This window comes from Lipophrys pholis (assembly GCF_963383615.2).
Source record: "Lipophrys pholis genome assembly, chromosome: 3".
Taxonomy (NCBI): domain Eukaryota; kingdom Metazoa; phylum Chordata; class Actinopteri; order Blenniiformes; family Blenniidae; genus Lipophrys; species Lipophrys pholis.
Window position 1 is genome coordinate 548,470 of NC_137627.1, and position 14,147 is coordinate 562,616.

General features: G+C 40.8%; 1 protein-coding gene across 1 annotated transcript; it reads left to right on the top strand.

Moving 5' to 3' along the window:
* Nucleotides 1–4,233: 4,233 nt before the first annotated feature.
* Nucleotides 4,234–8,271, top strand: atf5b (activating transcription factor 5b). The gene is made up of 4 exons (XM_080459857.1): nt 4,234–4,473; nt 5,050–5,271; nt 5,644–6,838; nt 7,245–8,271. Exons 2-4 carry the CDS (start codon nt 5,133–5,135, stop codon nt 7,429–7,431), a joined length of 1,521 nt encoding a protein of 506 aa, XP_080315983.1. The 5' UTR covers nt 4,234–4,473; nt 5,050–5,132; the 3' UTR covers nt 7,432–8,271.
* Nucleotides 8,272–14,147: the final 5,876 nt, after the last annotated feature.

Genomic DNA, 14,147 nt, shown 5'->3' on the forward strand with positions numbered 1-14,147 from the left:
GCAGAGAGGGGAATCGAACTTGCAACCTTCCTTATGACAAGTTCTGACAGTTTGACGCATAAGTGAACTTGATTGTATTAGTGAATGAGTTAATGGTGTATATTCCTAAAACAACGGAATGCAACGCACACACACACACACACACACACACACACACACACACACACACACACACACACACACACACACACACACACACACACACACACACACACACACACACACACACACACAGTCTTAACAATCTTTCCATCTTAATAAAGTTCATAAAGTTTTGATCTCATTCAAGAGGTCTGATGTTAACTATTAAATTATTAAACTCTTAAACTAATAAACTATTAAACTATTAAACTATTAAACTCTTAAACTATTAAACTATTAAACTAATAATCGAATAAACTAATAAACTATTAAATTATTAAACTATTAAACTAATAAACTATTAAACTATTAAACTAATAAACTAATAAACTAATAAACTATTAAATTATTAAACTATTAAACTAATAAACTATTAAACTATTAAATTATTTAACTATTAAACTATTGAACTAATAAACTAATAAACTATTAAATTATTAAACTATTAAACTAATAAACTATTAAACTATTAAACTATTAAACTATTAAACTATTAAATTATTTAACTATTAAACTATTGAACTAATAAACTAATAAACTATTAAATTATTAAACTATTAAACTAATAAACTATTAAATTATTAAACTATTAAACTAATAAACTAATAAACTAATAAACTATTAAACTATTAAACTATTAAACTATTAAATTATTAAACTATTAAACTAATAAACTAATAAACTAATAAACTATTAAACTATTAAACTATTAAATTATTAAACTATTCACCTCCTGGGACTTGTTTCTAATGTTTCTAATGTTTCTAATGTTTCTAATGATTCTAATGTTTCTAATGTTTCTAATGTTTCTAATGTTTCTAATGATTCTAATGTTTCTTGTTTCTAATGTTTCTAATGATTCTAATGTTTCTAATGTTTCTAATGATTCTAATGTTTCTAATGTTTCTAATGTTTCTAATGTTTCTAATGATTCTAATGTTTCTAATGTTTCTAATGTTTCTAATGTTTCTAATGATTCTAATGTTTCTAATGTTTCTTGTTTCTAATGTTTCTAATGTTTCTAATGTTTCTAATGTTTCTTGTTTCTAATGTTTCTAATGTTTCTAATGTTTCTAATGTTTCTTGTTTCTAATGTTTCTAATGTTTCTAATGATTCTAATGATTCTAATGATTCTAATGTTTCTAATGTTTCTAATGTTTCTAATGATTCTAATGTTTCTAATGTTTCTAATGTTTCTAATGATTCTAATGTTTCTAATGTTTCTAATGTTTCTAATGATTCTAATGTTTCTAATGATTCTAATGATTCTAATGATTCTAATGTTTCTAATGTTTCTTGTTTCTAATGTTTCTAATGTTTCTTGTTTCTAATGTTTCTAATGTTTCTAATGTTTCTAATGATTCTAATGATTCTAATGTTTCTAATGTTTCTAATGATTCTAATGTTTCTAATGTTTCTTGTTTCTAATGTTTCTTGTTTCTAATGTTTCTTGTTTCTAATGTTTCTAATGTTTCTAATGTTTCTTGTTTCTAATGTTTCTAATGTTTCTTGTTTCTAATGTTTCTATTGTTTCTTGTTTCTAATGTTTCTAATGTTTCTTGTTTCTAATGTTTCTTGTTTCTAATGTTTCTAATGTTTCTTGTTTCTAATGTTTCTTGTTTCTAATGTTTCTAATGTTTCTAATGTTTCTAATGATTCTAATGTTTCCAATGTTTCTAATGTTTCTAATGATTCTAATGTTTCTAATGTTTCTAATGTTTCTAATGATTCTAATGTTTCTAATGTTTCTAATGTTTCTAATGTTTCTAATGTTTCTTGTTTCTAATGTTTCTTGTTTCTAATGTTTCTTGTTTCTAATGTTTCTAATGTTTCTTGTTTCTAATGTTTCTTGTTTCTAATGTTTCTAATGTTTCTAATGTTTCTAATGTTTCTAATGTTTCTAATGATTCTAATGTTTCTAATGTTTCTAATGTTTCTAATGTTTCTAATGATTCTAATGTTTCTAATGTTTCTTGTTTCTAATGTTTCTTGTTTCTAATGTTTCTAATGTTTCTAATGTTTCTAATGTTTCTAATGTTTCTTGTTTCTAATGTTTCTAATGTTTCTTGTTTCTAATGTTTCTATTGTTTCTTGTTTCTAATGTTTCTAATGTTTCTAATGTTTCTTGTTTCTAATGTTTCTAATGTTTCTTGTTTCTATTGTTTCTTGTTTCTAATGTTTCTAATGTTTCTTGTTTCTAATGTTTCTAATGTTTCTAATGTTTCTTGTTTCTATTGTTTCTTGTTTCTAATGTTTCTAATGTTTCTTGTTTCTAATGTTTCTTGTTTGTTAACATTAGAAAACATCTTTCAATGTAGAATTAGATTTTAACTGAATTTTTTTTAAAAGAGCTTTTCTTTGCTTCCCTGTTCAGAATCTCACCAACAGTAGAAATGATGTGATTCTTCAAACAGAACGTAGATATTGTTAATATGATCTTCTGTCTGGATATGAGGTCGGACACAAAGAGAACACAGGAGAACAAACTGGACCTCTGGACTTTATTTAAAGTTTAAAGTTGAAATGATTTCTTCCTTCTCAGGAGGTTTTCTTTATTCTGAGGATTCTATCTTTTTTCCTGTTGATTTTTTTTACATAAGTCTAATTTATGACTTAAAAAAAAGAAGAATCCTGATTAAAAGTCAAAAATCTGACTTTTCCTCTTTGAATTAAATATTTTTTTAATTCAAATCTTCAGAGATTTTAATTAAAAAAAGATGACATTTACTCTAAATTATGAGAATAAAGTTGTCATTCTCACTTTTTTCCTCAGATGTTTTTAGAATTCTGACTTCCTTCTTTGATTTTCAGGATTAAAGTCAAATTCTTTTTTCCAGTCAGATTAAAACCAGAAACCATTTCTCTCTAATTTGGGACATTAAAGTAGAAATAAACTTTTTGCTCAGAGTTAAACGTTCTTCTCCTCAGATTGACGTCTGAAGTTCACAGTTTCTCTGAGAATTAAGACTTTTACAGTATTAATCTTTCTTTCAAGATGAAGGTTTTTCTTTTCGTCAGATTAACGTCTGATTTATGACTTTTTCTCTTAGATTAGAAAGATGAAGTTTTCCTCCAGGATTAAGACTTTTTTTCCAAAACAACCCCTGATTTAATATCCAAGGTTACGACATTTGCTGTAAACTATTCTAACTTTCCTCAGAGTTAAAATGTTCTTCTAGTCAGATTAAACTTTGAATTGAGACCCCCCCCCCCCCCCCCCCCCCCCGGAACAATTACAGTTAAATTGTGGGGTTTGTCTTTCATGTACTTCTGTAGGAACTGACGTGTATTTGGGGGTAAATATCTAGATATATATATTTAAATGAATTGGTTGTTAGTCTCCCAGGTGAGAGTTTCCCCTCACTACTAGCCGGGAAAGCTGCCGTGCGCGCCCCCGTGCGCGCTCCCGTGCGCGCAGGTCCCAGGTTGGTCCTAATGCGTGATGATGAGCGATCAGTGAGGAGCGATGAAGGCCAATAGAAGTAGAAAAGTTCCCCCGGATGAACCAATGGTGCGGCCACATTGTTCCAGCGCTCAGCGAATCCCCTGCGGATCTGATGCAACAGGGCTGCAACTAAAGTTACACCTTCCAACTGCAACGCCGTGTCCCTCCGCCGCGGCGCACCGGAATATAGTGCGCCCGCTGAGCCGTCTGCTCCACATAACACCTTTCCTCCTTTTTCCAGCGTGTCTGGAATTCTTAATAACACCTTTACCTGCCTAAGGTCAACATTTTGACAGGTCTGAGTGAGTTTGAAGACTTTTTGCGCAGTTTTTGTTTGGTAATTAGTTCCTATCTGTCAGTTGGAGTTTTATTTAAAGAGATGAGGAACAAGCAGGTGGAGACGTTTATATTTCAAGAGATAACGACGGTATTTGGTACTTTCTGCAGGACTTTGAGACACTTTCTCCCCACGAACCTCTCATAAAAACACTCAGAGTCAAGAGAAGAGAACGTAGTTGATAGTTTAGTGGCTTTAAGGTGAAGAGCAGAGGATGAAAATGAGGTTTAAACACGCTGTGTGCGTAAAGTGGGAAAGTCCCAAAGCCTCATGACGTAACGGCCGGCTGAACTCTGTAAACTGCGCATTGATCCGCAGCGCGGTGATGCGGTCCGGGCATTAGGAGTTGCAGAAGTAGCGGATTTAAAAACTTTCTCCCTGCAAGTGTGTTGGTGGAAATATAGCGCTTCATGAAGACTCCCTGATTTTTCCAAAAGGGGGAAAATATGGCTTTTTAAGCGGCGACCGTCTTCCTCTCCGACAGAAAGCCTCCGTGTGCTTCGCCCCTGCAGCGCACTGTTTTCTTCTCACACTATTCGGAACTATGGGGTGAGTGGAAGAGACGCACAGCAAACTTTCTGCTTTTACACTTTTTAACTCAACTCGCTCTACAATTAGGATTTAAATCCTCATTATCAGCTCTTACCTTTCATTATTACTGGTTTTTAAATGATAACTAACTCACTTTTCTTTATAAAGTGTACAAATAAAGACTTTTTAATTTCTCTTTATAAATAAATCTTAAAGTGCAGTTTAGATTTCTGCTGCTTGGATACATTTTCTATGGTTTGTTAGGTTATTACACTTATTATTTATAATGTTTGTAGTAGTTAATGGTCAAGTTTTATTATTAAAGTGTGTTAAAGGTGAGTTTTCAGATTAATTGAATCAAATTACAACATTAATCCATAGTTACAGATTGATTTAACAGGTGGATGGAGAAGTTATTTGTACTCAATTAATCCTTATAATATATATAAAAAAATGTAATTTAAAATTAAATTAGGTTAATAAAATAGATTTTTACTTTGAATATTAATAAATAATAAAGAAATAATAACTAAAATAATTAATTAAATGAATTATTTTTTTTTTATTTAACTTTGATTTAATTTCCTCCCGCAGGTCTTCAGGTGTCTCGTCATTCCTGGCATCCACGCAGCGCACGGCTTGTGCTTTTCAACAATCCGATCGGAGCAGACGACACGATGGCGGCATCGATCCTTCGCAGGAAAATTCCTCCCATTTCCACGGGCGAGCTCGGCGCTCCCCCTCTCCGACAGGCTAGCCGCAGCCAATCACGGCCCGGGACGGGGGCGGAGCCAGTGGAGAGGCAGCACTTAATTGGTGAGTTTTGCCAAGACGCTTTTTTATTTTTCCACATCCCGAGGTCGGAGCCGCAGTGCAGCACGGGGCTAATGTCGTACAGTGAGTACAGCTAAGTGGATATTTATCGAATGCAGACGATGCTGTTCAATCATTTTCAGATGATCGGTTAGTGGTTCACTTGGATGTTTTGGACGCTTTGCTCGATTTTACTTCCGTTTTCTGCTTTTTTTTCCATTTCTTTGCTTTCAGCCTTGCTTCATTTGATTTTTTTTCAGATTTTGAAGTTTTTATTTCACGTATTCTATCTGATCAAGATCTGAAAGAAAAAAATGGATTTCTGCAGTGATGTTGTTTTTACATTGTTGTGATTCCTCGTCTCGCTTTTCATAGGTGATGGTCACTCTGATTGGATGACGGAAAAAGTTGATTTGTCTTCGTTTGTGTCGACGACCGAGTCCTCTCCGAGCTCATCTCTTCCCCCCTCGCCGTTAGAACAGGATGTCAAGGTGCCCTCGGATCTGGAGGTCATGACCTCTCTACTGCAGGAGGAGCTGGCTCAGCTGGAGGACTACTTCCGCTCCGAGTCCACATCTGCCACTAACAAGTTGGAGAAATCTTCAAAATGTGACAAGGGCGCCCAAGCCATGGGCTCCCAGTCTTATTACCAGTTACCCTATGGCTCGTATGGGACCAGCCAATCAGAAACCAGCCCTGTGGTTGTTACCTTGGCAACAGGGGAACTGGACCTGGCCAGCTTCTGTGGCAGTCCCATCAGCAGAACCAAAATCGCGCGACCCGCTCCGTACAACTACCACCACCGCTACCACCACCACAACAACGGGCGGAGGCTGATCAGCGAGGCGGTGAAAGTCGGGGAGGAGGTTGGACTGGATACGTGGGGCTCCAGGGGATGTTACTCAGGAAGCACAGAGCTGTCGGTCAACCACTACTCCACGCTGAAGACGGTCAGCAAGAACAGCCTGGGCAGCGTCAAGAAGGTGAGAGAATGTGCTTTATCGTTGAAGGAAGAGGAGAGTTACTGTTTTTCCGAAGGAATGTTTTGCAGTGAAGAGATTGCTCGAGGGTTTTGTCTGGGTGGCTCGTACGACGGCCACCACAAGCGAGACGGACAGTTGATGCACAATGTGAAGGTCAATGTAAGTTATGACAGCGCGGGGCTGGAGGTCCTGCACTGCGGCAAGGACGCAGGACTTTCTGGGAGTATTCCCCAAGAGACAATGGTGGCCGGCGACGGCTACTTCCACCAGTCCATGGCCGGCACGGAGCCTTACCATAGCTTTATAGGTGAGCTGGACCAGCCGGCACAAGCTCAGGCTGTAGAGCCCCAACACGGCCACTACCTCTACCCGGAATGCCTTGCAGACCAAAGCTACGAATGTCTGTCCCGAGGGGAGGGCGAGGGGGGCCCGCTGCTGGGGGCCCCCATCCACCGCCCCACACAGAGGCTAAAGGACGAGCCCTGCTCGGTCAAGCAGTCCCTGGTGATGGGCGGCGCCTCTCTGGAAGGCAACACTGGAGAGAGGAAGCAGAAGAAGAGAGACCAGAACAAGACTGCTGCTCACAGGTAAGACAGACCTCCACTCCACTCTGCATGCAGAGCTTCAGGGACGCTCTGTTTGGCTTTTGAAACCTCAACACGGCACAAAGTGTTGTATGACAGCAGCTCCCCGCTTCTTTAAATGTCCTGCAGAGCTGGAGGAGGGAAGTGGAAAGTCCCGCTCTGCCTGCCAAATCCAGCCACACCTAACCAATTCTATAAGTGTGTGTGCTGCATTCAGGCAGTGTAAAGTGAGATGCACCAAGAAGGGAGGAAATAAATAAATCAAACTTTAATGTTGAGACGTCAGCTGAGGCTCTGGACCCGGCCCTCCGTGAGGTCACGGGGACAAAGGTCACGCTGGCGTCAGTCTGTTATGAAAATTGCAAACTCAGCAGCAACAACACAAAATGAAACGCATCCTTGGTTGCAGGTACAGGCTGCGTAAGAGGGCGGAGCTGGACTCTCTGGAGGAGGAGCTTCACGGCCTGGAGGGGCAGAACCGGGAGCTTCGTGACAAGGCAGAGTCGGTGGAGCGAGAGATCCAGTACGTCAAGGACCTACTGATCGAGGTCTACAAGGCTCGCAGTCAGCGGCTCAAACAGGATGGCAGTGCCTAAAGATTACCACACACACACACACACACACACACACACACACACACACACACACACACACACACACACACACACACACACACACACACACACACACACACACACACACACACACACGCCGACCTCACCTCTGAAATCCTTCCAACCAGCACCGAGAAACGAAACCATCCAGAGAAAAACACCGACTGGGTTTTTTTTCCTTTTTGTCTTTTTGTCTCTCAACAAATCTGAAGGTTTGAAGCTGCATGGTTTGGGTTTGTTTGGTCGTTTTTTTTTTCCCCTAAGAAGAAAAACCAAGAAAAAGGAAAGCGATCGATCCCAGAGGATGAGCCAACGCCACCAAACACACACGTTTTGTTGTTCCTTCCTGAAAAGCAAAGACCGAGGAGACGTGATGAAAGAAACAGAGAAACTCTTGTAGCCTTAGCGAGGCGGCTTCCCGAGGAGAGGCCGAACTTTGTCCGTGACCACTGTGATCCGAACTGCACTCACAGCCTTGTGATGACCCAGTTTGCCGCTTGCAACGACCGACCGTTTACAGAAAAAGAAGAAAGAAAAAAAAAACTCTCTGGACTCCAGTAGTGATCCAGTCGCTTGTGGTTCTTTCTTTCTTTGTTTGTTTGTTTGTGACACTTCGGCGTCGGAGCGCACGATTCATTACGAAATCTCTATTTGATTTGTTTAATATATTATTTTTGCTGCACATTTATCGTTTTTTATTTTATTTTATTTTATTTTCGCTTCGAGAACGAGTCGACTGAATAAAAGGGATTGCTCCAGAAAAAGATCTGTGTAACAAAATATTCATTCTGAGGAGCAGTTCAGAGAATTTGTATTGCTTTTAAAGAAAAACAAAAAAAAGAAAAAAAGAAATGTGAGTATTAACGCCTCTTTACCCCCCCCCCCCCCCCCCCCCGACTGAAATACCCGATGCATGTTTGATTTTGGATTTTAAAAAGAAAAAAAAAAAGCATGTGCGAGTGTCGTTTGAAGGCAATATTCTGTTACCCTGCATGGCGTCAGTTCAACCTCCGTCAACCTCCATCAACCTCCATCAACCTCCATCAACCTCCATCAACCTCCATCAACCTCCGTCAACCTCCGTCAACCTCCATCAACCTCCATCCGCTGCTCCTTTCCCTCCTTCTTCCTGCTCGGATTCACGCTCAGCTTTTCTTCTTTTTCTCGCTCTGACAAACAGAAACATCCACTTGCTTTAGGTTTTGACTTTTTCATTTCTCTCCCTCCTTTTCTTTCTTTCCTTCTTTCTTTCTTTCTTTCTTTCTCTTTCTTTCCTCTCGGCTGTATTTTGCGAACAAACAATCACCTGTTGACGCAACAATAAATGGTTGTTGGGTACGACTTCGTGGGAATTTTGTGTTCAATCGATCTGATGTGATGAAAAAAACCGACTCGAGGTCTTTTTGTTCTCTGGATGTCAAAGATCCTCCGTCAGGTCACTAACAGCCAAATAAAACCACTTTATGTAGAATCCTTCACCTCCTGCCTTTGGACTGTTTTTCACTGCATGTCGCTCCACACACACACACACACACACACACACACACACACACACACACACACACACACACACGCACACACACACACACGCACACACACACACAGAGGGCTCAGGGTGGGATTAGGCGGTGCAGAGCCCCTCCCACCTGTTCTCCCCTTTCTGCCCCATAACCCCCTGCTTCCTGCCCCATCTACCCCCACCTCGGTTCCAGGGTGTTTGGCTGCATCGCGGTCAAAAGAAAAGAAAAGCCGTTTCCCAGAATTCAACTCTGGACGGCAGCAGGCGGTGATGGACACATGCAAGACGACCTGTTTCCTTTAAAGTCGGCCGGCTCCAACCAGCCAGCAGAAGAACTGTGGTGGAGGAAGACGTCATGAAGCTCCACTCGTGTAATTGAATGTTTTTCACCCCGATATTTTAAAGCTTTGTTGCTGCATTATGATTGATCCCCGAGGCTGAAGGGAGCCATATCAAGCAGTCAACAGACAACATAAGCAGCCTATCTCATCTCCCAGCCCGTACAGGGTGTGTGTGTGTGTGTGTGTGTGTGTGTGTGTGTGTGTGTGTGTGTGTGTGTGTGTGTGTGTGTGTGTGTGTGTGTGTGTGTGTGTGTGTGTGTGTGTGTGTGTGTGTGTGTGTATGTGTGTGTGTGTGTGTGTGAAATCTCTTGGTATCTCTCCTAGCAGTCGTAGGCCTTTCAAGTGCATGAGGCAATATCACACAATCCTTGCAGGAGGAGGAGAGAGATGCAAGTGAACTATCAGAATAAGAAAGTAGAGGGCCGACAGAGCGGCATTAAAACTATCGATTCAGCGCCGTCGTGTTTGTTTCTGTTCGGATCCACGGAGCAGCGCAGAGAGAAAAAGCAGATTTATTAACCTTTATCAGGGTCAGTTTATGGAAACGCCACGGATTTCTGGAGTCAAACTCAAAAACAACAGAATTGAAAAGGAGGAGGGATAATCTAACGCAGTGCTCCGTACGCATAAAATACTATTACTGATACAAGATCTGCTTCAAATAGAACATGAATACACCTCAGGGATGGTAAAGTACTGTGAAGAACGCTTAAAGAAAGAAAATGGAAAGAGTTAAAAAAAAATATAGAAAAGCCACAGCACCATTAAAATATAAAAACTAATTAAAGAATTTAATTATAGTTGAAAAAAGTAACAGAATAAGTAAAGGAGTAAGTATTTAAAAAGGATAAAATGAGTATTAATAATCATATTTAGTAATATCATAATGTATTCAAAGGTTGAAGAGGTTTTTATTCTGACTCAGAAAGAAAGAAGGAAAGAAAGAAAGAAAGAAAGAAAGAAAGAAAGAAGGAAAGAAAGAAAGAAAGAAAGAAAGAAAGAAAGAAAGAAAGAAAGAAAAAGAAAGAAAGAAAGAAAAGGTCACAATGTCGGTTGTTCTGCAGAAGAGGAGATATAAATATATATATATATATGTTAATGATTCAAGAGATGTATGTATGAATGTGTAAATACATATAAAAGTACATGATATTCCTTAATATAAAGTACATATAGTCTGTATAGAAGTGTGAGCACAGTCCTACATAATAACTTACTAATCTCAGTTTTATAGAGAACCTCAATATTTGAGCTGCATCCAGAGTAGAAATAAAACCTCTCTAACACACAGTACACAGTACACAGTACACAGTACACAGTACACCGTACACCGTACACCGTACACCGTACACAGTACAGAGCACAGAGCACAGAGTACAGAGTACAGAGTACAGAGCAGATAGTACAGAGCAGAGTACACAGTATAGAGCAGAGTACAGAGCAGAGTACACAGTACACAGTACACAGCAGAGTACAGAGCAGAGTACAGTAATACTTTGTTTCTTTTCAACCAGGATCTAAGGTACTATGTACAGTATGCACTATGTGCCTCTGGAACAAAAAGTCTCTGCCTTTTAAAAAGTGTTGGACAAGATGACCGTCCTCTTTGGTTCCTTTCAGTCCAATATTACCTAGAACCACGAGACAATAGAACAAAAGCTCGGTTCTCCCTGAGATACAAAAACACTTAGAACCATGGATGGGAACCAATCTCAGTAAAACCATAGGTGGTACTATAGCTGGTACCATAGCTGGTACCATAGGTGGTACCATAGGTGGTACCATAGCTGGTACCATAGCTGGCCTGTGTGAGAGTACTTAGCTTCTATTGGAACTTTAAAGTGCAGGAACAGTTCTACTACATTAGTAATAGTAATTAATAATTAGTAACTAGTAAAACATTTAGAAGTAGAACGAGGTACAACGATCAGCAGGAATTAGGTTTAGAGTATCAAAAGAACCTTTAACCTGTTTATTTAAAAATACTAAATAAATGATAAATGAGAATATTTTACCATGAAATTGATGGAAACACACACGTGGTCCAGAAACCGGTTCTATTGTTGTACTGAATCAGTGTCTGTATACGACCTGCAGATTACCAGTAATCTGATGGATTAATAACGACTCCAGTAGAAACACAACATGACTGCAGTTCTCATTAAGGTCCACTGACGGATCCGGGCGCCGGAGGGAAGAACACGAAGGTGGAACCGGGCTTGTTTGGTGTTGGACCGCTAATCTGGACAATCCAGGAACTTCAATAACTTCTTATTCTGTCTTCTTCTTCATTCCGTTCAGGGTTGTTCTAAAATGTTGGACGGACTGACCTCAGATCCACGTTCCTCGCTCGGCGGCCCAGAACCCATGAAGGTCCACCTTGAGAAGCTTCACTGTGATTGGCTGATTTAAAATGCTTGGTAAAGATGTGAGTTCAGGAACTAACCTCACATCTTTGATTTCACATGTTTGATTCTGAATTTTACTGTAAAAACGAAACTAATTAAAAACCGACTGAAGAAGATTAGTAATGTTGAGAATCTGAGACAGGAAAGTTTCTCTGACTTTGATTTGAGGGTTTCTTCATATGAAACACAAAAACAGTGATTATTGTCACGGTGGCTTGTGACTGAGGTCCCGTTTCCACGACAACGAATTAGAGTGTATCTGCAAAACCTTCTTCCCTTTGGGGGTCCGTTTCCACGACACCAGTGTTCTGATCCAATGTGTCCACAAAGGTTTTAATCCGGCTCCCGAGGTGGAAAGATTCTTTCACGGTCTCTGTTCCCTCCTGCAGAGACTGATGGAGGCGGAGCCTGTTACTGTTACTGCTCCTCCCCCCCCCCCCCCCCCCCCCTGCTCATCCAGTGCGAAACCAACATGGCCGACCCGTAGTGGTACGACCCGTAGTGGTACGACCCGTAGTGGTACGACCCGTGGTGGTACGACCCGTTTATAGAGTTTTGTTTTCTGCACACGTCTGTGCAGCGCCCTCCAGTGGCCCAGCAGACTAACTACATCGTTGTCTGTGGCCGTTTTCCAATTCAGCGGGTCCGTCCAAATAGTCCCTCCTGTCTCCTCCTCTGTCCGTCCTCCGTCACCCCGGGAAGTCTTTAGTGTGGCGGCCATGATGAGGACTGTCTGAATCCTCAATAAGCAAAGGAAAGGAGGCTCAATGCTTCCTTTAGAACCTCCTTTAACCTAGGAACCACTGATGCTTCCTTTAGCCTAGGAACCACTGATGCTTCCTTTAGAACCTCCTTTAGCCTAGGAACCACTGATGCTTCCTTTAGAACCTCCTTTAGCCTAGGAACCACTGATGGTTCCTTTAGAACCTCCTTTAGCCTAGGAACCACTGATGCTTCCTTTACCAGAGGAGACCAGCTCTTGTTCCCCCACAATTCCTTGCGGCGACATTTAAAGGGACAGGGTTAAGGTTAAGGTTACATTATTATTCGCTCAAAGAAAATATTTAGTTTAATTCTAAGATGAAATATTTAATAAGACAGAATAAAATACATAAAAATCTAAAGATTAAAAAGGCCTTCCATCATTGTTCTCAGAGAAATTCATGCTTTTTTCACCACATTGAGACAGATCCTCTAAAAGCTGGGATCTGTAGTGGAACTTTAGACTCGACTCAGATCCTGAATTAATCACAGAAACATTAATTCCTGGATCCCCGTCCACAGATGATGAGAGATATTGAATGCTGCTTTCAGCCAAACAAACATTTTTTCTTATTTGCAAATGTCAGTGATTTAAAGACATACTGTATGTCTCTAAAGGAAAAAGAGGAAAGAAGTGGAGCATTGAGTTCAGTACCGTATTTGACCAGCAGGTGTCTCCCCAGACACAGCAACCGTGACCAGCTTTTAAACCAGGGACAGGGACAGGGACAGGGACAGGGACAGGGACAACGTCACGTCCATCTCAGCTCAGAACCAGAGAAACATCACTAGTAATAGTAAACATCAGGTAGACATTATGGAACCCCCAATGCTGAGTGAATTTAAAATAAACAAATAAAACATGAAGCCTTTAATGTTTCTCCAGAGAAAAACCAGCAAATCCACAGGAGCAAGTAGAGACGAAAAACTCCCTTTTAACAGGGAGAAACCTGCAGAACCAGGCTCAAGGGAGGAGGAACCTGCAGAACCAGGCTCAAGGGAGGAGGAACCTGCAGAACCAGGCTCAAGGGAGGAGGAACCTGCAGAACCAGGCGCAGAGGAGGAGGAACGTGCAGAACCAGGCGCAGAGGAGAACCTGCAGAACCAGGCTCAGAGGAGAACCTGCAGTACCAGGCTCAGAGGAGGAGGAACGTGCAGAACCAGGCGCAGAGGAGAACCTGCAGAACCAGGCTCAGAGGAGGAGAAACCTGCAGAACCAGGCTCGGATGAGAACCTGCAGAACCAGGCTCAGAGGAGAAGGAACCTGCAGAACTAGACTCAGAGGAGAACCTCCAGAACCAGACTCGGAGGAGAACCTGCAGAACCAGACCCAGAGGCGACCCTACAGAACCAGGCTCTTATTTTGCTCGTTATCTGATAATCCCTGAAAAGAGCCTGCAGGTTCAGACCAGAGGCCCAACGTGAGGATCCAGACCCTGCAGGCTCAGAGAGACAGCAGAGCTGTAGAGACCAGGGGTGTCCAACCTCGGTCCTGGAGGGACGGCGTCCTGCAGGCTTTAGCTCCTCCCAGTTCCAACACACCTGATCATAATGAGGGGCTCGTTATTGGGCTTTTTCACAAACTTGGTGATGACATCATCATTAGAGTCAGGTAGGAGGAGCTAAAGCATGCAGGACAGGGGTCCTCCAGGACGGGGGTCCTCTAGG